This window comes from Anolis sagrei, chromosome 2 (assembly GCF_037176765.1).
Source record: "Anolis sagrei isolate rAnoSag1 chromosome 2, rAnoSag1.mat, whole genome shotgun sequence".
Lineage (NCBI taxonomy): Eukaryota > Metazoa > Chordata > Lepidosauria > Squamata > Dactyloidae > Anolis > Anolis sagrei.
The window spans coordinates 287,634,470-287,661,692 of record NC_090022.1 but is presented as its reverse complement, the minus strand read 5'-3'; the positions used below and the strand labels follow the sequence as shown (position 1 = coordinate 287,661,692).

General features: G+C 41.0%; 1 protein-coding gene across 5 annotated transcripts in view; it reads right to left on the bottom strand.

The window, feature by feature from the left end:
- The window catches only part of MYO5B (myosin VB), a 372,261-nt gene that overhangs the window by 52,568 nt on the left and 292,470 nt on the right, over nt 1-27,223 (bottom strand). For all 5 annotated transcript variants that reach the window (XM_067464658.1, XM_067464659.1, XM_067464656.1 and 2 more), the window contains 7 exons: nt 26,404-26,560; nt 21,520-21,759; nt 16,365-16,601; nt 11,274-11,358; nt 10,560-10,708; nt 9,427-9,546; nt 5,161-5,298 (listed from right to left, as the gene is read on the bottom strand). In XM_067464658.1, coding sequence (XP_067320759.1) covers nt 5,161-5,298; nt 9,427-9,546; nt 10,560-10,708; nt 11,274-11,358; nt 16,365-16,601; nt 21,520-21,759; nt 26,404-26,560 — 1,126 coding nt within the window. The remainder of the gene's footprint in view (nt 1-5,160; nt 5,299-9,426; nt 9,547-10,559; nt 10,709-11,273; nt 11,359-16,364; nt 16,602-21,519; nt 21,760-26,403; nt 26,561-27,223) is intronic.

Below are 27,223 nucleotides of genomic sequence, written 5' to 3'. Positions count from 1 at the left end.
CTTCGCGACCTATATGAGCGGCTACCAGAATTTTCTCTGGAATAAGATCTTACCCTATTTCGATTTGTTACCGGCAGGTGAACAACGCTTGCCCAGGGCACTGCAGGCTGAGGCCATTGTACTATCAAGGCTTCAGAAAGACTTTGCTAAGCATTTAGCCAAGTCAGCCAGTAATCTTTTTGCCACCTCCATCAGGAGGCATGCGTGGCTGCGGGCAGCTAACCTCTCTGATGAGGGTAAAGCCCTAGCGGAAGACCTTCCACTACACACGGAAGGACTTTTCAACCCTGACACCGACGAAAAATTAAAAAGTAAACAGGAGGTTCGCCAGGTGGCGAGCAAATTCGGGTATACATGGCAATCAAATTATCAGCCAAAACCTAGGTGGCAACAATCATCCCCTGGTTTCAGTAAAAATTATTCCAACTCGTTTGCGGGACCCTATAGGAATCGCAATTCGAATTTTTCTAGATTCCAAACTGGTCAGAAAGTCCTGTACGCTTCCAAATCTAAATTCCAATCGTTCCAGAATAAGTCTAGGTCCCAACCTGCCTCCAAGTAGCGTGTTTGACGATCAAGTGTTTTTTCCTGGTAGCGGGTCAGATGATGATGATCCTTCGGGACCATCTTCCCTTTGTTTGCCCACCGAATTATCCAGTTCAGGTTGTTCTGTTTCTCGTTCTATGAAAGGTTATCACCGTTCTATGATGCTTGGGCCAAGATCACATCTGAGGTGGGTCTTGTCTATAGTCCGTAATGGGTATAGAATCGAATTCGAAGATGTTCCCCTACGGGTCGAGTTATGTCTACTTCTGTTTCGTTACCACTATCGCAGGAACTTCAGACCCTGTTAAACAAGGGGGCAATTTCTCCTGTTACCCCCCCCCCCCATGTTTCAATACTGTTTTTTCTCACGTTATTTCCTTGTCAACAAGCGGGGTGGAGGCATCCGGGCCATTATGGACCTCAGATCCCTCAATAAACACATTTCTCCAAAGAGATTCCGTATGGTTACTTTGACCACCATTATGCCTTTGCTGTTCCAGGGCGCATGGTTCGCTATGGTGGATCTGAAGGATGCTTATTTCCACATTTCTTTAATTCCTCACCACCGAAGGTTTTTAACCTTTATGGTGGGAAACTGGGCTTATTGTTACAATGTCTTACCTTTTGGCCTCTCGACGGCCCCCAAAGTATTCACAAAGTGCATGTCTGTGGTTGCGGCACACCTCCGCATCAGGGGAATGGTTTACCCCTATATAGACGACTGGCTGATTATCACCAGTTCACCCGATCAACTAAGATGACATGTTTGTTATTTTGTCTTTACTTCAATCTCTGGGCCTGGTGATCAATCTGGAGAAGTCGTCTATCACACCCACCTGCCGGATCCAATTCATCGGGGCTCTGTTGGATTCCGTTTTTCAGAGAGCGTATCTCCCCCCGGACCATTTTGCCAAGTTATCTGAGCTGGTCCAGCTAGCTATCACTGCCCCCAGGAGCAGTGCGAAACAAATACAGGTTTTGCTGGGACACATGGCGTCTACCACAGCAGTTACTCCCTACTCCAGGTTGAGAATGCGGCCCCTCCAATATTGGTTCCTCTCGGCATTCAACCCTCTCTGGGACAGACCTACGACCAAGTTAACCATCTTGTCCTACATCCGCTGCTCCCTTCGGGAGTGGTTGGACGAGCAATGGGTGTATGCGGGACTTCCCTTCCAGCCTCCATGCCCTGTCAGGCCTATAACCATAGATTTGTCCATTACAGGGTGGGGTGCACACTCCCAGGGCCTTATTGCTCACGGTGTGTGGTCGGTGGACGAAGCCGCTTTGCACATAAACGTGCTCGAGCTCCTTGCGGTAGACAGGGCTCTAAAGTCTTTCGAAAGAGTGGTGTCAGAAAAAGTCGTTCAAGTACTCACCGAAAACACCATGGTGATGTACTACATAAACAAACAAGGAGGCACTCACTCCGGTCACCTGTTAGACCTCTGTGTACAGATTTGGAATTGGTGCATCAGCAGGGGAATTCATCTCCTAATCACTCACCTGCCGGGAGTGGAGAACGGTCTAGCTGATACACTCAGCAGGAACCCCATGGCCCACCACGAGTGGTCCCTGAACCAAGGGATGATCTGCAATCCTTTCGAGATCTGGGGCAGACCGGAGGTGGACATCTTCGCAACTCACCTGAACACCAAGTGCAGGCTGTTTTGTGCTCGTTGACATCCGAATCTAGCAATAGGTTGTCTCGGGGATGCGTTCCTGCACAATTGGGGTTGGGGGCAGTTTACACTTTTCCCCCGTTCCCCTTGCTGTTACGGGTGATTGCGAAAATCAATGCGGACAATGCCCACTGTATCCTCATAGCTCCCTGGTGGCCCCGACAACCTTGGTTTGCTCTGCTCCTTCAGATGGGAGGGAGCAGGTTTTTCCACCTTCAATGCAGACCAGACCTACTGTCATTCCAGGGGGGAGGGCAGGTATTGTACCCCAAGGTCCAGCAGCTGAGACTCATGGCGTGGCAGATCCTGCCAGGCCAGTGACTACTTTCTCAGATTTGTCTCTACCCGTTCTCTCCATTATTGAGGCTGCCCATAGTGCCTCTACCAAGAGATCTTATCTGTATAAATGGGCTAGCTTCAGTAAGTTCGCTGCGCAAAAGGGTGTGGCACCTGAGGTCGCATCCATTCCCTTAGTTGTGGATTTTTTAGTATTGTTGGATGCGGGTCTTTCGGGTTCGTCTTTGAAATGTTATTTGGCGGCCATTTCATGGTTTAGGAGAAAGGCTGTCCTGCCTTCCTGTTTTTCAGACCCTGTGGTAAAAATGTTTTTAAGGGGTCTTACAAACACTAGACCCTGTGTGTCTCCTGTTTCCCCCTCCTGGAGTTTAGAGCTTGTGCTCGCTGCTTTAATGAAGCCCCCGTTTGAACCTTTAGCTACTGTAGAATTTTCGTATCTGTCTTGGAAAGTGGCCTTCTTAGTGGCTATAACGTCAGCTCGACGAGCTAGTGAACTGTGCGCTCTTCGAGTGGATCCCCCTTATCTTAAGTTCCATAAAGATAAAAGTTATTTTACGTACGGACATCGCTTTTCTCCCTAAGGTATCTATCACATTCCATATGTCGCAGGACATTGTGCTTCCTGCATTCTTCCAAGATCCCGTTACACCACTAGAACGTGGGTTGCATCTTCTGGATGTACGTAGGGCTTTGGCCTTTTATGTGGACAGAACAGCGGGGATTAGGAAAACTCCTAGGCTTTTCATTAAATATCGGAGGAATACGATGGGGTTGCAACTGTCATTGCAGCGTTTTTCCTCATGGATAGTTTCTGCTATTTGTTTATGTTATCAACTGTCGGGGAAAGAATTGCCTCAACAGGTTAGAGGCCATTCGACCAGATCGGTGTCGACGTCCGCTGCTTTCATGAGGGGTGTGCCTCTAGATGTTATCTGCGGGGCGGCCATCTGGACGACTCCACTTACCTTTGTGTCTCATTACAAGATGGATGTTGTATCCAGGAGGGCAGCCGATTTTGGAAGAGCAGTCTTGTTCTCAGCGGTGGCATGACGCCCACCTTCCAGGGTTAGTAGCTTGCTAGTCTACCATATGTGCAATTCACAGTTGACTACGACAGGAAATTATAAGTTAGTTACCTGTAACTGTAGTTTCCTGAGTAGTCACCTGTGAATTTGCACATCCCTGCCCTTCCTCCCCTTGAGTGTCATGCCCCGCCTTCTGACTGCTTTGCGGCAGAAGAGAACTGAGGGGGCCTGGCCCCGCGTTGGGCCATATATACTTGAGAGGGGAGGGGGAGGGGGGGGCAGGCCATGACATAAAATGTCTTCTTTTAATTCTAGAAGGTTCCGAAGCTGTGCTGCGCAGGCGCAGGAAATACCATATGTGCAAATTCACAGGTGACTACTCAGGAAACTACAGTTACAGGTAAGCAACTTATAATTCTGTAGTTTTCTGTAGGACAGCAGAAAACAAGCCTCCTCCCTATGACTTCCCCTCACATTGTGTAATGTCAAGTCTGTTTCCCAGGCATGTCTGTTGTGAAGTCATCCTATCATAGAATCATAGAGTTGGAAGAGACCTCATGGGCCATCCAGTCCAACCCCCTGACAAGAAGCAGGAAAATCATATTCAAACCACCCCTGAGAGATGGCCATCTAGCCTCTGTTTAAAAGCCTCCAAAGAAGGAGCTTCCACCACACTCCAGGGCAGAGAGTTCCACTGCTGAACAGCTCTCACAGACAGGATGTTCTTCCTCATGTTTAGGTGGAATCTCCTTTCCTGCAATTTGAAGCCATTGTTCTGCATCTTTGCTTCCAGGGTAGCAGAAAACAAGCTTGCTCCTTCCTCCCCAAGACTTCCCTGGCCTCACATATTTATACATGGCCATCTTGTCCCCTCTCAGACTTCTCTTCTGCAGGCTAAACATGCCCAGCTCTTTAAGCTGCTCCTCATAGGGCTTGTTCTCCAGAACCTTGATCATTTTAGTCACCTTCCTCTGGACACATTCCAGCTTGTCAACATTTCCCTTCAATTGTGGTGCCCAGAATTAGACACAGTGTGATTCCTGGTGTGGTCTGACCAAGGCAGAATAGAGGGGTAGCATGACTTCCCTGGATTTAGGCAATTGAATCTTATTTATGCAGGCCAAAATCCCACTGGCTTTTTTAGCCGCTGCATGATATTGTCGGCTCATGTTTAATTTGTTGTCCTCTTTATGCATTGCTATTGGAATGCAGTAATGGCAAGCATTTCTAGGGTTTCCCTTTTACAATTGGCCACAGATCAGTGTAATAAGGCGCCCAGGGGCTTGCATCCTCTGGCTAGCATTCCAATATCTGAGCTGGACATTTGAATGACCATGCTGATCAGGAATGTTTTTAGTGTTTTGCCCAGGGGAGGCTGGGGGCTCAAGTCAGGGGTAATCGAATGCCTTAGCTACTCACGTATCAAATTCCCCCCCCCCCCCAATTTGATTAACCACCAAGAAGAAACATTTAAATTGGTAACAATAAATAAAGTTGCTCTTAGTTCATTCCACTCCTGCTGTCTAGTCTGTTATTTCCTCTGGTTTGTCAGCCAATGACAGTTATAGATTTGAAATCAACAGTGAAAGTAGCAATATGTCACTTTGTACCTGGGATTTCTTGCTTTCGGTGTCCTTCTTTTCCAACTGACTTTGCAGTTTCTTTCTTTCCTGTTCCAGTTCTCGCACTCGCTTCTGAAGCTTTAAGAAGAGAGTCATGTCCATAGCTGCCTTCTCCAAGCCCACCTCCTGTGGTGGAAGAATAGAGGGAAAAAGGAGATGAATCCACACCATTACCTTAAAGCACAGCTGCCTGCAAAACACGCAAAACACAAGACGGCATGGAAAGCCACTCCGAAACACCTACATGCTTTGAATGGCTGAAAAAGAACTGGTAGCATGGCTGGTTTAGTTTAAAATTATTCCTAAATGGCGTGTCTAAGAATCATTGACTACCGCCCCCATGCGCACTCATTGAAGCAGAAAAGAGTTTACAGATTCTGTGCAGAACATTTCCAGCATGGGGTGCATTAACTCAGCTCCACAATGCCCCTGGCATAGCATACTCAGCAGATGCTGCTTATGGATTTTCAAGGAAAACAAATCAACCACACATACTATTTAATGTGCGAGTCTGGGTGGCATAAGACCCTTAGCACATTTACTTGGTCCAGAAACAGAATCTACCCAAAGAAAATCATGGGAGCAGAAGACATTTCCATCTTGTCTTCTGCCTATATGATCAGTTGAGAGGCCCCTTCCCCCTCTGGCACCAACTGCTGCTCTGGCCGGAGTGAAGACAGAGGGGAGCAGAAGACAGTTCCATCTTGTCTTTCCTAATAATATAATATAGTATATTGTATATACATTAGGAATTAGGAAAGCCCTTACCTTGGAAACGTTTAAAAAGATTCTTAAGACCTGGCTCTGCTGTCGTGCTTTCGAAGAGTAGCCACATAATTTTATGCTAGTGCTCCTCCAATGTTCTTGTCCCAGGAGCCCCCCCCCCCCCCCCCCCGCATACGAAGGTTGGCTTATTTTCCTATCTCTCTATGAGTTCTCCCTTACAATTAGTTCTTCCCCCTTATTTCACTCGGAGTTTTAAAATCATTTTATGTACATGCAGCCCACCCTTTGTCTTTCTGTCATTATGCTTAGTTCCTATGTTTTTTGTATATTGTTTTATATGCTTTGATGTTTTATATTTTAACTAGCGGTCCCCTGCCACACATTGCTGTGGCCCAGTCTGGTGATCTGGAAAATAAAGTAATGAGAAAGTGTTGGTTTATAATAGATGTAATGTCTTTATGCCTGTGGGTAAACAGTATTTCTTGCTGTTTCTTTGTCAGTGTTGATAGAGATTGTCTGGTTTGCCTACTCTGGAACATGCAACATATCATTGTCCTTCTTTAGGGGTCCCTTTCAAATCTTTGATACTGCACCTGTCATACACATATGTGTGTGTGAATGGCTGGATGGCCCTTTGATTATGTTTTCTTGCCCTGGTGAAGGGAGTTGGACTGGATGGCCTTAAGGCAGCATTTCTCAACCTGGGAAGTCAAGACCCCGGGGGGGGGGGGGTCACCAGGGGGGTGTCAGAACGGTCACCAAAGACCACCAGAAAGCACAGTTTTCTGTTGGTCATGGGGGTTCTTTGTGGGATGTTTGGCCCACTTCCAAAATTGGTGGGGTTCGGAATGGCCTTTGATTGTAGGTGAACTATACATCCTAGTATCTGCAACTCCCAAATGTCAAGGTCTATTTTCCCCAAACTCTATCTGTGTTTACATTTGGGCATATTGAGTATTCCTGTCAAGTTTGATCCAGATTCATCATTGTTTGAGTCCACAGTGTTCTCTGGATGGAGGTGAACTACAATTCCAAAATTCAAGGTCAATGCCCACCAGACCCTTTCAGTATTTTCTGTTGGTCATGGGAGTTCTGTGTGCCAAGTTTGGTTCAATTCCATGGTTGATGGAGTTCAGAATGTATTGTCGAAGGCTTTCATGGCCGGAATCACTCAGTTCTTGTGGGTTTTTTCGGGCTATATGGCCATGTTCTAGAGGCATTTCTCCTGACGTTTCGCCTGCATCTATGGCAAGCATCTTCAGAGGTCTGAAGATGCTTGCCATAGATGCAGGCGAAACGTCAGGAGAAATGCCTCTAGAACATGGCCATATAGCCCGAAAAAACCCACAAGAACTGAGGGAGTTCAGAATGCTCTTTGATTGTAGGTGAACTATAAATCCCAGAAACTACAACTCCCAAATGACAAAATCATAATTTTTGAGTGATGGTCACTTCTTGTGTAGTGAGACGTTTTGTTGCCAAATTGGGTGTGATTTCGTTCATTGGTTCTTTTGTTTTTAAGGTACTCATTATGCACAGAGCATTTTTATATAGATAGATGTTATGTTGTTTATTTTATTGCAATTTGTATTGTTATATTGCAATTCTTCTTCTATTATTATTATTATATCTATAATATTATAATGTAATACAATAGAATTCTAGTAATAATAATACAATATTATAATTATATATTTACATTACATGTAATATTACTAATAATATTACAATATAATGGTATAATGCAATATAGTAATATATAATATTGATATTGTACTATGCTAATAATATAATATATTGTATGAAAATATATCTTGTAAGCCGCTCTGAGTCCGCTTCGGGGTGAGAAGGGCAGCATATAAATGCCATTAAAATAAATAAATAAATACATTTCCCAAATCCATCTTCATCTTTCTAGTTTTCAAGATCAGGAAACTAGCAAGCCAATTTCCATTTGTAACAGAGGAGGACACTGTTACAAATGATTAAAATCACAAGGAAGATCATAGAAGGAGGAGGAACGATCATAATATACCTTATTTTTTATTCTACCACCTATACTTCTAATCTCTGTTCCCACACTACCTATTTCACTCTAATAACCTCTAGCTGAGTGCTTTAGTCATACTAGAAATATTATAGCAAGATGATGCAATACTGTTCATGCAGGCTGAACAAATTACGTCTCTTTTAAGAAACAGAAAATATCAGTCTTAATTGGTGGTATTCATAATTTAAATTTAACAGATTCTTATTTGTCTTACAAAATGTTGGAACTTCCTTTCTGTTGCTAACCAGCATGCTATGAAGACAGAAAGGTTTGTGCGTTCATCTAAAGCAGGGGTCCTCAAACTTTTTAAACAGAGGGCCAGGTCACAGTCCCTCAAACTGGTGGAGGGCCGGATTAGAATTTAAAAAAAACATGAATGAATTCCTATGCACACTGCACATATCTTATTTGTAGTGCAAAAAACACTTAAAACAATACAATAATTAAAACGAAGAACAATTTTAACAAATATAAACTTATTAGTATTTCAATGGGAATTGTGAGCCTGCTTTTGGCTGATGAGATAGGATTGTTGTTGTTGTTGTGTGCTTTCGAGTCGTTTCAGACTTAAGTTGACTCTGGGCAAGGGCCGGATAATTAACCTTGGAGGACCGGATTCGGCCCTCGGGCCTTAGTTTGAGGACCCCTGATCTAAAGTAAAGGTAAAGGTTTCGCCTTGACATTAAGTCTAGTCATGTCCGCCTTTGGGGGGTTGTGCTCATCTCCACTTCTAAGCTGAAGAGTCGCCGTTGTCCATAGACGTCTCCAAGGTCATGTGGCCGGCATGACTGTATGGAGCGCTGTTATCTTCCAGCTGAAACAGTACCTATTATTAATCTATTCACATTTGAATGTTTTTGAACTGCTAGGTTAGCAAAAGCTGGGGCTAACAGCGGGAGCAAACCCTGCTCTCCGGATTCGAACTGCCAACATTTCAGTCAGCAAGTTCAGCAGCTCATAGGTATAACACCGGAGGGCTTCTTGCATTCATCTACATTACAGAATTAAAGCAGTTTGACACCACTTTAACAGCCATGGCCCAGTTGGACTGGAAAAAACTTTATGAAAATACAACTAAGCTACCATGAGTCTTTAGGAGCTTGCAACCCTTTCAAAAGGAAAGCCTGTCACATATAAATGTATTACGAAAAACCAGGTTTACTCTCCCTGATCATGAGTTAATGCTCTCTGTGTACAGGCCTAAGTGATTGCTAAAAGCATGCATTTAAAAATTAATCTGCTCTAACTGAGTAATCAAATTAAATAAACAGAACAATTTGCCCAGTGCAAACCTGAGGTTTTGACATTTGCTTCTTCTAATAAATTAACAAGTATTGCTTTCCAACAGCAAAATGAAGATGTATTAGTCTTATTTTCAAAGCCTGTTTCTACTCCATCTCCTCCATTTAGACTACCCAGAGAGCAAACGGTGTGGCTGAGATCTCATATCAATGCATGTCTCAAGTCCATTCAAATACCTCCACTTGCTGTATCGCATCTTCTGTATCTCCAATCTCAGATGTAGAAATTGATGGATAATTGGAATCTGATTCCAGGCTGCTTTGGTTAGATGGATTTCTTCTGTGTCCTGGGGTTTGCTGTCCAAGGAAAGAGATGACATTAAAGTTGTTTTTACTAAGATATATGTGAGAGGACTCCCTCTTCTCTGGCCAGCTATTTTGAGATATCCCACTATTCTTTGATATCCCACCAATAAATATAAAGGATGTTTAATTCTGCCGCCACCATAAAATGTAAAGGAACTGATCCATCAGGCGAGGGCGTTTTAAATATCTTTGCCACCTTTTCTGTCCAGGAGACTTGATTATTTAAGTTGAGGCTTAGACAGTGAAAGTGAGACTCTGCTTAAAGTAAAACAGTAAAAGCATATAGATTGTGTAAATAAATAAATAAAGTAAAACAGTAACTGTTGGTTTATTTGTATCCTTTTTTGTGACAAAAGTGTGATAGTTTCAGAAGTATAACTGCTTGGTGGTTACAAATGAGGTAAATATTGTTTTATGGAGACATTGCAAAACAACGTTTCAGCATGACTTTCATTCAAGCCTTTCCTCTTTCCTAAAAGGCTTTTAATATTAACATATGAAAACTGGTTTCCAACTATCTTTGACCTGACATACTTTTAAAACCTTTCTGTCACTAGCTTCTTGCTATCAGTCAACTGCCTTTTGCTATTCCCTAGCTAACTCTCCATCTGACTTCAGCTAACTCCCTGACTGACTCCAGCTATCTGACCAACTCAGTTGGGTTCCTTCATCTGTCACCCTTTTATTCTTTCTTTCTATTACATATTGGGGAGGAGTTTGAAAGACAAACCTCAAGAAGAAGTTTTATGTTTGAAATGAGCCTTGAATTGGAAGCATTATTATCTGTAATTGCGTGAAACAACTGAATATATAAATCTATTATGTTAATGGAAATTGCTTGACCCTAAATAGCTGTGGACCTTAAAGTCATTTCCAACCCACGGTGGCCCTAAACCACAGCAGGAAGCAGTTACAAAACGATGCCAGAGAGAATATTCAAGTGGTCAGAATGCAAATTCCATATATCTCAGTGTAATATCAAAGTAAAAATAGTTTCCCATTACCTTTACGATAGTCATCTCATCCCTCAAGTTGTCGTATCTCTGCTCGAGCCTCGAATACTCCTTCACCAGGTTCTGATAGCGAGTTCTCTCCTCATCCAGCTCCTTCTTCATCATAAGATTTTCCTCAACGGCATTTTGTGCAATTTCGTCTTGCAGGGGGAAAATGAAGGGGGAATTTTTTTGATATGTTTTAACTCCTGGATAGCTAGAGAAGGGCGCTGGTGTCTACTTTAGATGTATAATAATTCAGTGATTTTGTTTTTAGCTATCTCTTGTCTATGTAGGTAACACTCATCCTGGAGGACCTAGAAAATTAATATAAGCTTTCAACAGAAGTTAGTATAGAGTCACACTGAAGGACTAGCAAATTCCTAGAGGGTATTTCTGGAATTTTGGGATTGTTGGAATTGCTCTCAGTGACCCTAGAAATGAAATGGAAAAGGAGAAGCACAATTTGCAAACATTTGCAGGAAATCTTTTATCTTTCACTTCACTCTCCTCTCCAGAGAGTTTCCATCCCATCTCTGAGAGATTTCAAAAATATTTTGGGAGAAAGTCTTGCTGGAAGACTAACACTTCCTGCTTATCATTCACACAGCTGTGTATAAGGAAAAAAGATTCAGAAACATAAGAAAACAAACTAATAACAAACAACATTGCAAATCCTTCTGTTCATTATGAGTGTTAATTAATCCATAAGCCACTTCTCCTTACCTTCTGTCTGACACAAGATTTTGTTGTTCAGATCCTCTTTTTCCTGCTTTAGCAGCACATTTTCTTCCTCCAAGTCTGATATCCGCTAAAGAGAAAATAAAGGGGCAATATTACCATTTACAATGGAGGCCAAGCCAAGGTCAACCAGCTACATAGAGCGATTGGGTTTCACCGGGCTGCCTTTTATAGCTAAACTGGTTTCTCATTCTCCTTCAGTTGCTGGAATAAAGATACACAACAGTGGAAGTGTTAATTTAACAGCTTAGTCTGGAAAAGTACTTTGGAAAATATGCTATAGTGACTGCAACTTGTCAATTTTTGTAAAAAAAAAAGAAAGAAAAAAGAAAAAAAGAAAAGAAAAAGAACAGTTTAGTTATGAATCTTGTAAGACAAAGAGGGTTGTCTGTCCCCCCTGGAAAACTTAGCACTTCACAAAAAAATTATTAGACTTTTAAAGTGATAAAGTCAACCTTCTTTCCTTCCCTGTCTGGAGTCAGAGAACCCTTGGGGCATTTGGTCTTTGCTACCTCAGCAACTACAGTATTGGGCCTAGATGGTTTCACAATCCACTTAGCGGAAGACAAGTCTATCTTATACATGGAGTCTATTTTCTTAGGAACTGCGGAAACACAGCGCGCGGAGAAACATCAACAACTTTAGCCAATTTGAGAAGATAGGGCAACACAGGTAAAGATGCAGTAGATGCGGGATTCTGTTCCTGCGATGGAAACACTGGATCCTCCACAGGCTCAGGGGGTTTGGGGGCTGGAAGATCGAGTGCCTTAACCATTCTCCCTACAAGGGTAACAAACTTGCTAAAGTCAGCCGACTGAGAAGTTCCAGATTCCCCACCCCCTGCGCCTTGCACAGATTCAGGACTGTCAGACAAAGAGTCAGTTTCATCAAGTTCAATAGTCTTATGATCTGGAAGTTTGTTTAAATTGTTTAAGATCTTCTGGGGAGGCCTTGCTTTTTTGTCCCGCCTCCTTTGCAGGCACAGTTGGCAGGGAGAGACAGAGCCTTCTCAGTGGCGGCCCCTTGGCTGTGGAATTATGTGCAATGACTATTGGAACGGCCCGGATTACACTCGAGGATCACGTGATTAATTGTGAAAGCATTGCCTTAAATGCTTTTAAATGTTTTAAAGTATTTTATAATTCTATTCAAATGTTTATTATAATTGTACATTGTTTTATGGCATCGAATAGTTGCCTGGGTAAAAGGCGCATTGGGTCTTCTCCGGGGTGGAGAAAGGCAGGGTAGAGATGTTGTAAATAAATAATGTGGGAATACCTCCTTAAGCAAAATATTTCCACCAGACATGAAGGACTTTCCAGTCACCAGAGACCAAAACACTGTATTTATCTTTTACTATCTGATTTCTGTCACAATATGAGTAATTCTTTCACAGCAAAACTAGAGAGTACCTAATTTCATTTTCTCTGAGAGCTAAAAAAGAAAAGCTCAGTCTAACTTGAATCCTGTTTGCTAGTGTAGGCATATTTTTGGTTAGGGTGATTGCTTTAGATTTAGGACCTCATCGGACGGAGGTTTCCTCTGATTCTACCCACTTAAAAGATGGAATCCCATGGATCCCATAAAAAACTGTAGCGCATGTTCTATGCGTTGCCTGCGTGACTCTCTCTCTCTGCAACCTATACAAATGGATGGATTTTAACGATGGTGTGGAATTGACTCGACTTGACTCTATCTCCCTGCACTTTAAAATGCTTAGAAATGAGTATTTTTTGTGGGATGGAAATGGTGCATTCACCCATTTTAAGTCTGTATTCTGATGTTTCAATGTGGGTGTGCATATGGGTGGTCTTTTCATGTCCCTTAATCATCCTTCTAACACTAAAAAATAAAATGAAGTTGTGACATGGGCACTCTATGGATGATGACATGGGAGGAGACTACACCTGCCCATGTGATGAGAAATGAAGTGAAGGATTTAAGTAGAAATGGGAGGAAATGATACTATGTGATGGGCTGAGTGTATTCTCCATCTTCTTTCAAGATGGAATGTCACAAAAAGCCATGGGAAGAAGGCAATTCCTCCTACTTTCTCCGCTTATTTATTTATTTATTTGCCATATGTATATACCGCTTTTCTCAGCCTGGAGGTGACTCAAAGCGGTATACATTTGGCACAATTCAATGCCCCCTAACATATAATATAATTAAAAACATTCACTTATAAAATATAGGTTCATAAAAAGTCAATAAAATCATAAATCATTAGTGTCTCCTTACTGAAATCACCACTCAATTGCATTGTCAGTCGCTGCCTGTTACATTGCATTTGCAAATACCTGCTAGAAAAGCCAGGTGTTAACCTTTTTGCAAAATGTTAAGAGGGAGGGAGCGATCTAATATCTCTAGGAAGGGTATTCCACAGCCAAGGGGCCACCACTGAGAAGGCCTCTCTCGTGTTGATAATTTAGCTTTTTTATTGTTCTTTCTATCTTTTCCTTTTATTTCTGAATAAAAATTAGCAATTAACTTGACTCGGCAAGCTAAAATTAGCAAAATAGTGAAATGCTAAGCCATGTGTCTAGTAGCAGTTTTATTTCAAGGAAATGTTTTAAGCAAACTATTTCTGTCCATGTGATATTGCTTTGTTGTGCTGCACCATCTAGGAGACTGCATTCCAGCCCTCCAAACTTCATTCTTTTCTGTCTATACAATTGTAGCTCAGAACAGAACAACTATAATTTGGAAAATTGCTACTTAGAGTGTACACGGTTTCTGTGTTGCTAGAGAATGAACGCTTTGTTATGTCAGTATAATAAAGATTTTTTTTTTCTCCTGTCCTACATTCCGGGAAGACATAAACATTGATACTGCAGCCTAATTTTTATCTATGTTCATACACCTTTTCTTGGTTTTCTTAGAAGGAGAATCTGCAGAGGTATTTTATCAAGTAATGTACGTACACTGCATTTTTTAAAAAAAGTCCTAAATGGGAGGCAGGAGATGGAAGGAAGCAAACGATTTATTATAAAAGGTTCTACTGTGTTACAAGGAGCCATTTGGTGTGCTTGAAGGGTGACAGAAAGTCAAAAAACAGAAAAAAGAGAAAGAACCCAAAGCAACTAAAATAGAACAGATCTTTTACAAAGTGATCTCTTAAAAGATCTTGGTGCAGTCATTGTTGTACATGAAGCAGTGACCTAAAACAGTGATTTCCAACCTTTTTTTGACTTGTCCGGGGACTTTGACCAGGGACCACTCTCTAACATCAGTACTAAAAGGGTTACAAATCAGTTTTTGGTCAACTTTAGATTCAGTTTGGTTATTTGGGGTGCTGATTCAGAAAATTGCATTGGATAGACCACATCAGCTTTAGTTTCTGATACAGAAGATACAGGAACATATGCCACCCAGTAGTCACCATCTGCTTGCCCACAGAAAACCGTATTTAATAATGTAGAGCTGCTGTGGTAGTAGTAATTTTTCATGGGGAGTCAGCCTCTCTCATCCTGTCACCTCCGTTGCCTTGGCACTATAAGAGGGTTTTGCAAGACCAGTCGCTCTCATTGCCATGTGGTTTCAAGGCAACCGTGTAGTAATAGTGAGGTCGCGGACCATATTTTTGTTCTTGCGGATCACTGGTGGTCCACGTACCATAGGTTGGTAATCATTGCCTAAAACAACCCAGCCATAAGTTGCTGCTTGGTTGGGACCACCATTCAACCACAGCTTGGGAAACTTGGGATTGCCACGACTTCAGCATTTTCACCAATCAACACCACATACAGTGCACATTCATATGTCAAAATACGGCATTGCTTATGGCAACCATGACTTGTTGGTTTTTTTTAAAGACACACTGCACTGAAGATGACCAAAGGAACCATTGTCTGTCTTTCCCATTTCTGATTTGTTTCTCTCTCCCACCGTTTGAGAGCTCTTATTTCAGGGTAGGCACCTGGAGAAAAGCCACAGCTGTACATCATTACAAGCCATAGTCTGAAACAAAGTTTGGAAATAATTTTTTATCATGATACTTCGAATCCCAAGCCTACATGTTCACCAGCTGAGAGTTCTGGGAATCGTAGCACAAGAAAGTAATATTTCCAAGCTCTAATTTATAGAAATCAGAATCAGGAAATCAATATTAATTCTCATATGACACTTTTCAGAGAAAAAGCTAATTTCTAGTCTGCATGGATGAAAAGATAAGACTTGAAAATCAGTGCAGAACCTCAGATGCTGCGGCAGGATGTTCAGCAAATATTTCTGCTTATCTAGGGCCCCTTCTCATTGCCTTTCCACATGACTACCAACGCCACCCCACAAGAAACAACAATCCCAAAAGAAACTCCTCAAGCCAATATATTTTCTAGAATCAAAAAATAGCATAAACTAAATATGTTGTAGAATTCAAACTGTTTTTAAGAAACACTCCTTTTTATTAATTTCTTTTCCTTTCTAGAACAGAGTGCAGAAACCATGGCATCCGATTTCCCTGAGTCAATGTTTCTAAAATCTGGTATGTCGGCTTTGCAATTTCCTATTTAAGTGTTTTGCTAATTCAAAATAAAATAGGAGAGTTTTCAGATCAATCGATCCATTAATCCATGTAGTTCATCACAGGAAGATTATGGAAACTGGCATAGAAGTTCAAGTGACACAAATATAAGATACTTGGACATTGTAAGCCCAATGGCAAAGTAACATTTTGCAAGCTATTCTGAGCACCTTTGTAGCTGAGGAGTGAGTTAAAAATTTTCTTAATAATAATAATAGTAGTAGTAGTAATAGTAATAATAATAGTGAGCCAAACTGCTAAAAAAAAGTCTTGCTGCTGGAATATTTTTCCTGACAGATTTCTCAAAAGTCAGAAACCTCCATCCTTTTTTCTTTTGGTGAGGAATGAATAATACAGAATGTTCTTTCCATGCCTTGCTCAGATGTATTCATATACCTTTCATATTACAATGAGGAGAATACTGTCAGAAAGTAGCTTGGAAAAGTTATTTTTTGGACTTCAAACCCAACACTGGCAAGGAGATTTCGGAGTTCAAAAAGGTAACATTTCCAAGCCTTGATACAACAAGCCAAGAAACTCTGGGAGTGCCTTACTTTTTGGAGCACATCTTTCTCCTTTGTGTAGGTATCTTCCACAATCTTTCTCTCCCCGTGCGCCTTTTCCAGTGCCAACCGGAGAGTGTCAATCTCTTCTTGCAAACTTGTAATTTGGTTCCCATCTTTGTTCTTCTGTTGATAGTGTTCCAGTTCCTTCTTTAATTTGCTGATTTCAGCAGAATAAGTAGAGGTGGCTGTCGAAAGCTGCTCATTCAGGAACTTGTATTCCTTGTTCTACAATGAGGGGACCAAAAAAAGAACATATGAGTTCATCCCAAAATCCCACATAACACACCAGAAAAAAAATCTACAGCCATTATTGAAATAATCAGTTATTGTTTTTATAGTACTACAAATGTGTATTACATCATGATCCCTGTATCTGTGATTTCCTTTGCTCTAGACTTTCCATGTGATTCTATGGTGTGTTTCCACTGGATGTTGACCAAGAGTCATGCTGAATGACCTAATAGTGCCTACTGAGATGTTCCCTTTAGCCATTTGCTAGGCCTTCCAGAACAACTCTATGGTATTCTATTTCTTATATAGAAACCTCTGTAATTGGGGATTTACTCTGTGCAAAAGTCATATAATTGATTTGCATAGAAAACACAATTTTGTACACATAAAGTGACGTATTTCCATATAAACATTTTCTGTGCAGAAAATGCTACTCTTTGTACAGGAAATGCAGTTTTCCGCACAAAACAACACTGTGTGTGAAATTTTCATAGGCTAACTCCCAAAATGTGATTAGTCTTAAAAAATGTGTGTCTTTCAAAATGTGGGGAAAATTACTTCCTTTAAGAAGAATCTTAGATCATCATTACATCCCAAACCACAAGTTTTAAGAACTGAGAAGGGAGTGCTTAGGAAAATTCTACATAATAGGGCTGCCATCAAAATGAAAAAGAGTCAATAACTATCAGAAGTGATCAAATGAAATGAGACTGATGGGAGGTTTGGGAGTCTCATTGTCTTTAAGACAGCAATAAGACAGTAATTCTCTGAGAAATCCTAATGAACGTGTGGAAGGCTGAAGTGAGGAAGATCTAGACAAAGATGAACAGAAAGAAATTCCTGCTTCTTGGCAGGGGGTTGGATTGGATGGCTCATGAGGTTTCTTCCAACTCTATGATTCTAAATAATGCTTCTGATCAAGAGCCATAGATGACATGTCAAATGAATTGTAGATGCATTTATGGAAATTCTGCAAAAGATCTTAAAAACTTGTGATGGTAAGACCATCAGGCCAAATAAATAAGGCTGGCCAACTGCAAAGTTGCTGGGAAAACTGAATCACAAAAATAATCTCAAAGTACACTTAGCCCTATATCTTGCTATGGAGAAATCCATTTCTAAAGCATTTCTGAGAAGGGTCATCTTTTAAAAAAACACCTAAAAACACCACAACACCTTTTACTGTTGTATAAGAAGTTCTACCAAACATTTAGATGATCATTTAGCTTTAGCTTGACATGATCTTTGATGACTCACCAGTGACATAATGTAACCACACCAGAACATTGGGTAAACCGAGCTAGTTATTCTAAGTCTGAACAGAGATATATTTAACAAAAAAGGGGGAGAGTACTGGTTTGGTGAAGGTGGCGGCAGCAGGTATCCTCTTAAACCTCCCTGCCACCTAATTCAGGCGAAGACACCAGAGCTCCAAAGTAAACCCAAACTTGGGTTGTTCCCCAGACCACCTTCATTTGGAAGGCTTCCCTTCTTGAGTCCCAAGGTTGGAGGAGTAGGGCTCAGGATCACCCCTTCCCAGTCCCAAGATCTAAAGGGGGGATTTCCAGAGGATTCCCTTCCAACTCAAAGGGGAGTGATGGGTGTTCGCCAATTTCCATATCAACAAAAACCTGCCAGTGTCCAAAAGCTAATCACAAACCACACGCGAAGCCAACTATCTAGTCACCAGTTCACAGTGTGGAGTAGGCAAAAAAACAAAAACAAAAAAAACAAAACAAATCCTTCAACAGAAGAAAACAAATCCTAGCTGGCCCCTAGGAAACTATTTAGATTCACACTGCTGCAGAGGTGGGTGAGTGGGTGAACACCAAGATTGGAGAGACACAGAATGAGAGTTGCTTTCCTTAAATAGCTCCCTTAAGCCACATCCTCTCTTTCCGGGGCTTATGTCCAGCTTCCACAGGTGGCTTCATTTCCCTGTAGGCCATCAAAAATGGCTCCAGCTCAGCATGTGTATGCCTGCAGAGCTGGATCCTCATTAGCCTTCTCCACCAAACCACAACTTTCATGGATTCTATGGTATTGATTTTTCAGTGTAAAAGTACCCACAGTCAGCCCTCCATGTTCGCACCACAGAACCATCACAAAAGTGAAAAACTATGAAGAAAGTTGCTTTCCCCCTTCAGAGAACATCTCTGTAAGAATCGTGAAAGATCCTCCAGCATGACTCTATAGTCCAGTGCTTTTCAACCTTGGGTCCCCAGATGTTTTTGGCCTACAACTCACAGAAATCCCAGCCAGTTTACCAGGGAATTGTAGGCCAAAAACATCTGGGGACCCCAGGTTGAGAACCACTGCTATAGTCAATTTCAACTGAAGGACTAGAAAAGTGTTCTCTTTCGGAATGTATAGGTTCTCCAGCACAACTCTGTGGTCAGCTTCTATCACTGGAGGATCTAAAGATTCTTAGATTTGATTCTTAATCAAATCTGCAATTAATCAAATCTGCAAAAGTCAAAATCTGTAAATGTGGAGGGCTGACTGTATTTTTTTTAAAAAACCTTCAAATATACAACACAACATTGCTACAAATGGGAGAAGAACAACTACTTTTATAATTTCACAACAGTAAGAAGGACAGATTAAATATAAAATAAAGTTAATGGCATTATTTGTTGATCTTACAGAGACTGCTGAAATATTCATTATGAATATTTTTGTTATAAAATGCCACAACTGAGGGCAATGGAGATCTCAGCCGATGGAAGCCTCTTCCAAATCTCTAAAGAAAAGCCTTTCCAATATATGTATCTTTCTGTTTTAAAAAAAAGCTTTTCTTAATCCATGATCAAGAAAAGAAAAAGGGGGCAAAGATTATTATCTTTTTTTGTTGAACTTTGCCTTGGCATGGCTTTTCCATCAATAGAGATAAGCAATGGAAGAACAGCACAATGAAGTCTTAGTAGGAAAGCTTGGCTCTGCAGCATTTTCCTTTCAACGCTATGACAAAACCCGCACACTGGAGGGATTTCTCTTCAAGACTTATAATTGTCTTATTTAATTCACTCAAAGCCAAGGTTAAGCAAGGCTGTGTTTTTGACTTTTTGTTGTTGTTAAATGATCACACAAGATGTCAATTTCTTTCTTTTTGCATCTATGATCTTCAGAAGGTTTTTCCTTGATTATTTCCAGAGACCTTGAACCAAAGCTCTTTTTTAGGGTGGGTAACAGCTCCCAGAACACCCTTAGCCATTATGGCTGTCTGGACAATATGGGAACTATAGTTTTTTTGTCCATACTCTGCTTTTCAGTAATGATGTCAAGATGCAGGACCTTAAATGGCAGTAAGAAAGGTCCTTCTGGGGAAAACTATTATGAACCTTCATAAGCTTTAAGATTCTTCAGAGAGGGCTTTCTTTTGGTCCCATCACCATCACAGAATCATCTGGTGAGGACATAGGACAGAGCTTCCTTGGTGGCTGCTAACAAGTTGTGGAACCCCTTTCCATAGGAGGCAAGCAGAGACCTTGCTATTCATTGATGGTGAAAGTGGTTGTGAGAAAATGGTATTTTTGTACTGTATTTTTTTTACACACACACCTTAGTGTGATCTTTAGTATTTTCAGTACCAGATCATATTTTACCTTCCCATGACAAAAAGATGGGATATAATAATTAAAGAAAAGAAAAACACCATATTTCTTTGATTCTAAGAAATTATTGATTTAAAGATGCACATTAATTTCAGTACCATCAACAATGTGTATGTGTGTGTGTATGTATACACACACACACACACATATCCAGGATTCTAAGATGTATCTCATTTTTAGAGATATTTAGAAAGGGGGGAAAGTGTGTCTTAGAACTGAAGAAATACAATAATAAATAAAGACTACCCTTGAAGACCCTACCAGCTAGTTCTCCAAAGAGATTATCTGACCTTCTGATTGCATGCGAATTAATATAAGCCCTGTCAAATATAGGAATCACTACTTAATGTTCATCTGGTGACTCAACAGCCTATCTTTGGTGTCCTCATCACAAACTGTGTGCCCTTCAGATAATGAGAGAACAAAACAGCCATCAAGTCAAAAAAAGAAGTGCTAGTGGGTCAACAATGACAAGACCTGTAGTCAACTACATGGTGGACCTCAATTTAAATGCTATTTATTAGTCATGTATGGCAAGTTCTCCAGGTGGACCTGAAATGTTATTGGAAACATTAAGCCTCAGCAAGGAGAAGCACATGACTTTTAGGGCTAGTCTGTCAGTAATGAGGAGTTACAAGAAATCACTGTAGCCAGTCCATGCATTTCCAAGTGTCATCCATACCCATATCAGAGCTGAAACCAGTCTAAAGCTCTCTAAAATCATTAGATAAATTGTAGTGGGATATTTATTCTGTGCATTGGGGTCATGGCTAGGGATAATTGTTGGCCCCTGTGAATCCCCAGTATAATCTTCTTCTGTGTCTTTTTTGAGTTGGAAAAGACCGTAAGGGCCATACAGTCCATCCCCCTGTCATACAGGAACACACAATGAAAGCACTCCCAAGAGATGGCCATCCCACCTCTGCTTAAAAAGCTTCAGAGATGTAGAAACCACACACTTCGAGGCAGCACATTCTATGGCCCTTCCAGTTAGGAGTTTCTTCCTAATGTTTAGGTGGAATCTCACTTCCTGCAGTCTGATTTCATTCTAATATGTCCGTTGTCTCTGGAGCAGCAGAAAACAAGCCCGCTCAATCTTCAATGCGACATTCTTTCAAATATGTAAACATCACTATTATGTCACTTCTTAACATCCACTACTTTAATTTTTTGGCTATGACACATTTCCCACCCCATTTATGGAATTAGAAGAATGTTCTGTGGATTGGTGCAGCCCCTAAAATCTGGAACACGTGAAGTCCAACAAACCAAAACCCAAGAAGATGCTGGAGATTTACCTGTTCATCTACCTTCCTCTGCAATTGAACGACCTTGTTCTCCATGCCAATGTTCAGCCTCTTCAAGTGCTCTGCGGATCGTGCCTCTATCTTCAAGGTCTTCAGCTCCTGCTTGGCCTTCATGCGCCTGAAGTAGCACTGGACAACCACAGCAGCAGTTCGGAACCGGACAAAACGCTTGCGAGCCAGCCAAGCCCGGGCATGTTTCTGGATGATTGTGGCTTTGTGCTCCATGAGCATCTACAAGACAAAAAGATAACATGAGCCTCAGGAAAAGGTAGGGAGCAGAGAAGGAGGGTCTCAAACAATGCAATAATGTATAATTTATCAAAGTGGGTGTGTTTCTGAGTATTACTACTTTAACAGAGAATTTGGTACCAAAAATCATATGGAAAGACTTGGGATAGATCCTTGCACCACAAAAAAGAACAGCAGATTTTTATGCCAGTGTCCAAATCTATAGATCTATCCTTTTTAAATATGCATAGGGATAGCTGGTGAGAGGCCTTCCCTTTTTCTTTTGCCTGCATAATAAGGGAGTCTAAAGGCAAACACTGTTGACCTTGTCTATTATAGGCAAGTACACACATCTACATAGGGCCATGCAGATCAAGAATAGGTCTCAACAGTCATTTACAGACTCACCACCAAGACTCTTGGAAGACAATCATACTGGACCATGAGCGATCCCTGCCTATAACAGGTACTGCAGGATCCCAGATCAGATTTCAACTTTTGTTTACTGCAGACAGACTGCTGTAATCTGATACCAAACGCCCATGTTTGCTATCCTTCCTTCAAAATGCTCCCAATCCTCATACTGTTGAAACCATCCTGCTAGGCAGAGGACAAAAAGGTGTACTGAGGGCAGGATTGAAAAGCTTTTGCAAAAAGGAATGTCTTTGTCAAAGGGCTCTTCCACACAGCTGTATAAAATCCACATTAAACTGGATTATATGACAGTGTGGACTCAGATATTCCAGTTCAAAGCAGATATTGTGGATTTTTTGTTGTCATGTCAGGAGAGACTTGAGAATCTGCAAGTCACTTCTGGTGTGAGAGAATCGGCCATCTGCAAGGACGTTGCCCAGGGGACGCCCAGATGATTTGATGTTTAATCATCCTTGTGGGAGGCTTCTCTCATGTCCCCGCATAAGGAGCTGGTAGAGGATTCTCCCCGGATTCGAACCTGCGACCTGTTGGTCCTGCCGGCACAGGGGTTTAACCCACTGCGCCACCGGGGATTATCTGCCTTGATATTCTGGGTTATATGGATGTGTGGAAGGGTCCCATGGGCCCAGAGATTTCGTTAACTGAGCTTCCCTATATATTGATATAGCCTACAATAGCTGTGTTATTGCAGCTATTGCATTCTTTTTCTTGAAGAGGGCTCATTAAGTATTTAACAGCTGTTTCATCAGAATATTGAGGCATCCTTCATTCCACAACCTCAGATAACTGACAGCTAATGTGGTTTTGTGGTTGGAATGCTGGTCTAAAACAAGAGATTTCTGATTGTACATATAGTTCAGAATTGGGCAGCTGCAATGGATCCAGGGATAAATGGGAATGCTCTTATCTCCCCTTCCCAAACAAGTTGCACTCCTGATCTTCTGACTTATCTAACCTGGGCAGAACGTAGCATTTTGTATGCCCCCCCCCCCAAAAAAAAAACAAAATCCAGAAAAAATAAGGGGAAGGGGAAATTGAGGGTATGTACAAGGTTCCATATTCTGCTCTTGCAAATAGCTCTGATGAGGATGCTGCATTTGCCACGAGGAGAAAGCAGCCCCCACAGACTGAGAGATCATGAACACTAGCTGTAAGACTAACTTCACCAGACAGATGTGTTCCCAAATATGACTCAGATAAACACTGTTCCATCAGGTAAGCTCTTCCGCAGAGAGGCTGATACCAGATGACATTTCCAGATTTCCACTTTGCCTTGGGGCAGCTCTCAGTGTGAACAGCTTCATTAAGCTGGCCTTCCGAGGGGCTGCAGAACAATTGTGTCTGCCTCTATGGTTTCAACACCAAAATGACTTGCTCTTAACACTTTTAAAATCTGAAAAATGCCCAAGCTTCTAGGTCAGGAAAAAACCCAAAAGCAAAATGGGAGGTGAAAGATGGATGGAGTGACCTAGAAAAAAGAGGAAGAGCTAGCAAAAGTCTTTAGAAACTGGAAATCTTGTTGAATCCCAAATGCGGTATTATTTTGTAGAAAGCTATAATGAATCATTTAAAAGTGTAATGATGTTTTTGAATGCTATATTTTACAAAGATATTGACTGCTATAAACCACTGTTAGGAATTACCATATATACTCGAGTATAATGGTGGGGAGGAGGATCAGGGCCTTCTTTGTGGTAGCCCCCCCCCTTCTTGAATTCCCTCCCCAAGGACATCAGACAAGCCCCTACATTGGCAGTCTTTAGGAAGAGCTTGAAGACCTGGCTATTCCGGTGTGCCTTTCCAGAGTAGGAAACCCCAGCAACACGTCCCAAAAGCACTTTATTAGAGATTAAGATTGTCCACACATTGCACCTATCCAAAATCCTTATATCACTCAGCATACTCAGCACTTTTTAATCTGTACCCAGTACATTTGCCTGGCCTAGTTTTATTATGTCACAGTGTGCTGTTTACTGTTATTGCTTTAATGTTTTTTATTTGCTTTTGGTTTATATGTAATTGTTATATTGTTGTTTTATTGTGGTCTTGGCCTTTGTAAGCAGCACTGAGTCCTTCGGGAGATGCTAGTGGGGTACAAATAAAGTTAATAATGATAATAATAATAAATAATAATAATATAAGCAAAGTCTTTCAGCCCTTAGGCTGAAAAAGCCCCTCTCAGCTTATACTCGAATCAAAGTTATTTATCATTTTACTCTGTTATTATTATTATTACATGATTATTATTATATTATTACATAATTATTACATTACATATAAATTATTATTACATTTATTATTTTACTGTATTATTGTTATTATATTTCCATTATTTTACTCTATTATTTCTATTACATTTGTTATTTTACTCTCTTAATTATTATTGAAAGGATATTTAAACACATTTACACTGAAGAAGGTTAGAATAATGGTTTAATCAGTTGGACAATCTTATCTTAAATTACAGTTTTGTGTAAATATTTAAAAAACCATTTAACCTACTGATGACTTAATTAATGTAATTTTATTGGTATCTATTTTTGTTTGGAAATCTACCAGTAGCTGCTGCATTTCCCACCCTCAGCTTACACACGAGTCAATAAGTTTTCCCAGTTTTTTGTGGTAAAATTAGGTGCCTTGGCTTATAATCAGGTCGGCTTATACTTGAGTTATATGGTAATACTTTGACTTTGAGTACATCTTTCTAACAATTGCTGAGGAACACAAAGTGTAAGATGTATTTATTTACTGACTATATTTTTATCCTGACTTTCTTCCAATATAGGATGTAGCTGCAGTCGTAACCTATTGATAAGGTTCCCATAGGAAACAGAACTATTTAGAATAAATAGATCTTTGGTCTGAAAAAACTCTTGTCATGTTTTTTTAGTCTTGTTTAAGAGAGGAAAGTGGGATAACAACTGCAACAAAAACAACAACACCACCAATGTCCCTATGACATTCAGAAAGTTGATAAGATTACCCCTAACAGAAGATAACACACACTTACTCTAACTTTTTAAACAGAGGGCCAGGTGACAGTCCCTCAAACTGCTGGAGGGCCGGATTATAATTTGGGAAAAAAACCCCATGAATGAATTCCTGTGCACACTGCACATATCTTATTAGTAGTGCAAAAAACACTTTAAAACAATACAATAATTAAAATGAAGAACAATTTTAACAAATATAAACCTATTAGTATTTCAATAGGAAGTGTGGGCCTGCTTTTTGCTGATGAAAAATGGATTGTTGTTGTGTGCTTTCAAGATGTTTCAGACTTATGTTGACCCTGAGCGAGGGCCAGGTAAATGACCTTGGAGAGCCATATCCAGCCACCGGGTCTTAGTTTGAGGACCCCTGCTCTACACTATCCCTGCAAAAGATGTATCCATGTAGGTTGTCTTATGTGAAATTGCCTCAGTGCCACTGAATACACAAAAAATAGTAACTGAATACACACAAAAAAAAAAACATAGGGAAGAAAGACATTAAGAACTGCTGGACAGCAGATGTTGCACGAGGCATATCTTGGGACCTTTTCACACATTGTATGGTTTTACGACTAAGAAACCGAAGTCGAATCATTCAGATGGAAACTGACACTAGCCTTCAGTAAAGTCTAAGACACAATTTTGTGCACAGTTGAACTGCTAAATAACATTGAAGTCAATGAGAGTTCAGCAGCTGATGGGAGGAAGAGATAAGACCAGATTCATAATTCTGCAGGTTTTACTGGTGGCCTGATGGTACTGTTGATGCTCTTCAAGCCATGCAAACTTTCTCCAACTTTGGGGAATTCTGCAGATTTTTGGTGTGGCTTGGTTTGAATTGGGGAAGACACTGGCCATAGTGGTTACTTATTGGATAGTTCCAATGCCAAAATCGATCTCCCTACTCACTGTATCAGTGTTGCTGCTACTTTTAAAATATCTGTGATGGTTGGAAGTGAGAGACAAATAAATTATTTTACCTGTCCCCATATACAACAAAAGGAAGAGCTAGACTAAACCACACAAACTGGCTAGTTCAGTATTATATTTACTAGCATACATGTGTCCAGTACAAAGAGAGGCCAGGTTCACAGAATGGATGGCAAAAGTGCTGTGACAATTCTCTGACAAGGGCAAGTTACAGTCAGAAGGCTGACAAGCAAAACTGTACTTTCCCTGTCTTTGCAAGGCATGGCTACTTTCTAAAGAGTAAGCGCACCTTTCGATAGCTCCTTCTCACAAACATTCCTCGCGTGAAGGCTTGGATGGTGATGGTAGCTTTTCGGATAACTAGGTAAGCACGGCGGACCCTCAACATTCGGTATTGCTTTTGGAATACAATGGCTGCTTTTGTTTGCCTTAGATGAGCAGCCAACCTGTAAAAGAGAAAGGAGAAGGTTTGGAAATTACAAATGGGATCTGAAAACTAAATAAAAGTGTTGCAGTGTGACACCAGGCTCTAACAAACTTCCTCCAGGAAACTTCACTCCTTTTTTCCAGCCCATGTGGAAACTTTTATTAGCTGTTGATTATATCTACTCCTTACTGGGCTTCCTGATTCTCTTGAGAATGAGTCTAGCTTCCTCTTATTTCTTTCAGGACCCATTTTGGTCCATTTTTCAGGACCTATTTTGGCCCTGATTACCAGAATCCAACAGAAATACAGCCTACTTGAACTGTTCTTGCTCCATCTTATTGAACTGAAATGATGATGATGATGAACTGTGGTGGCTTGAAGTTTGTGAAGGCACTGGGGGACTTCAGCTGAAAATGCACCTCCTCAAACTGTAAAAGATAATTAAGGTGGAATAATCTATATAAATAAAAATGTAATGTTCATTTGTGGGATTAACATAACCCCTGACCAATGGCTATCCAGCCTCTGTTTAAAAGCCTCCAAAGAAAGAGCCTCCGCCACACTCCAGGACAGAGAGTTTCACTCTGAAGAGTGGGAGAGCTTCCAACAGGTGCTGCATGAGACACAATGTAGAAACATCATGTGAAGGAAATTCTAAAAAAGACTGTGTAGGAAGTCCTAG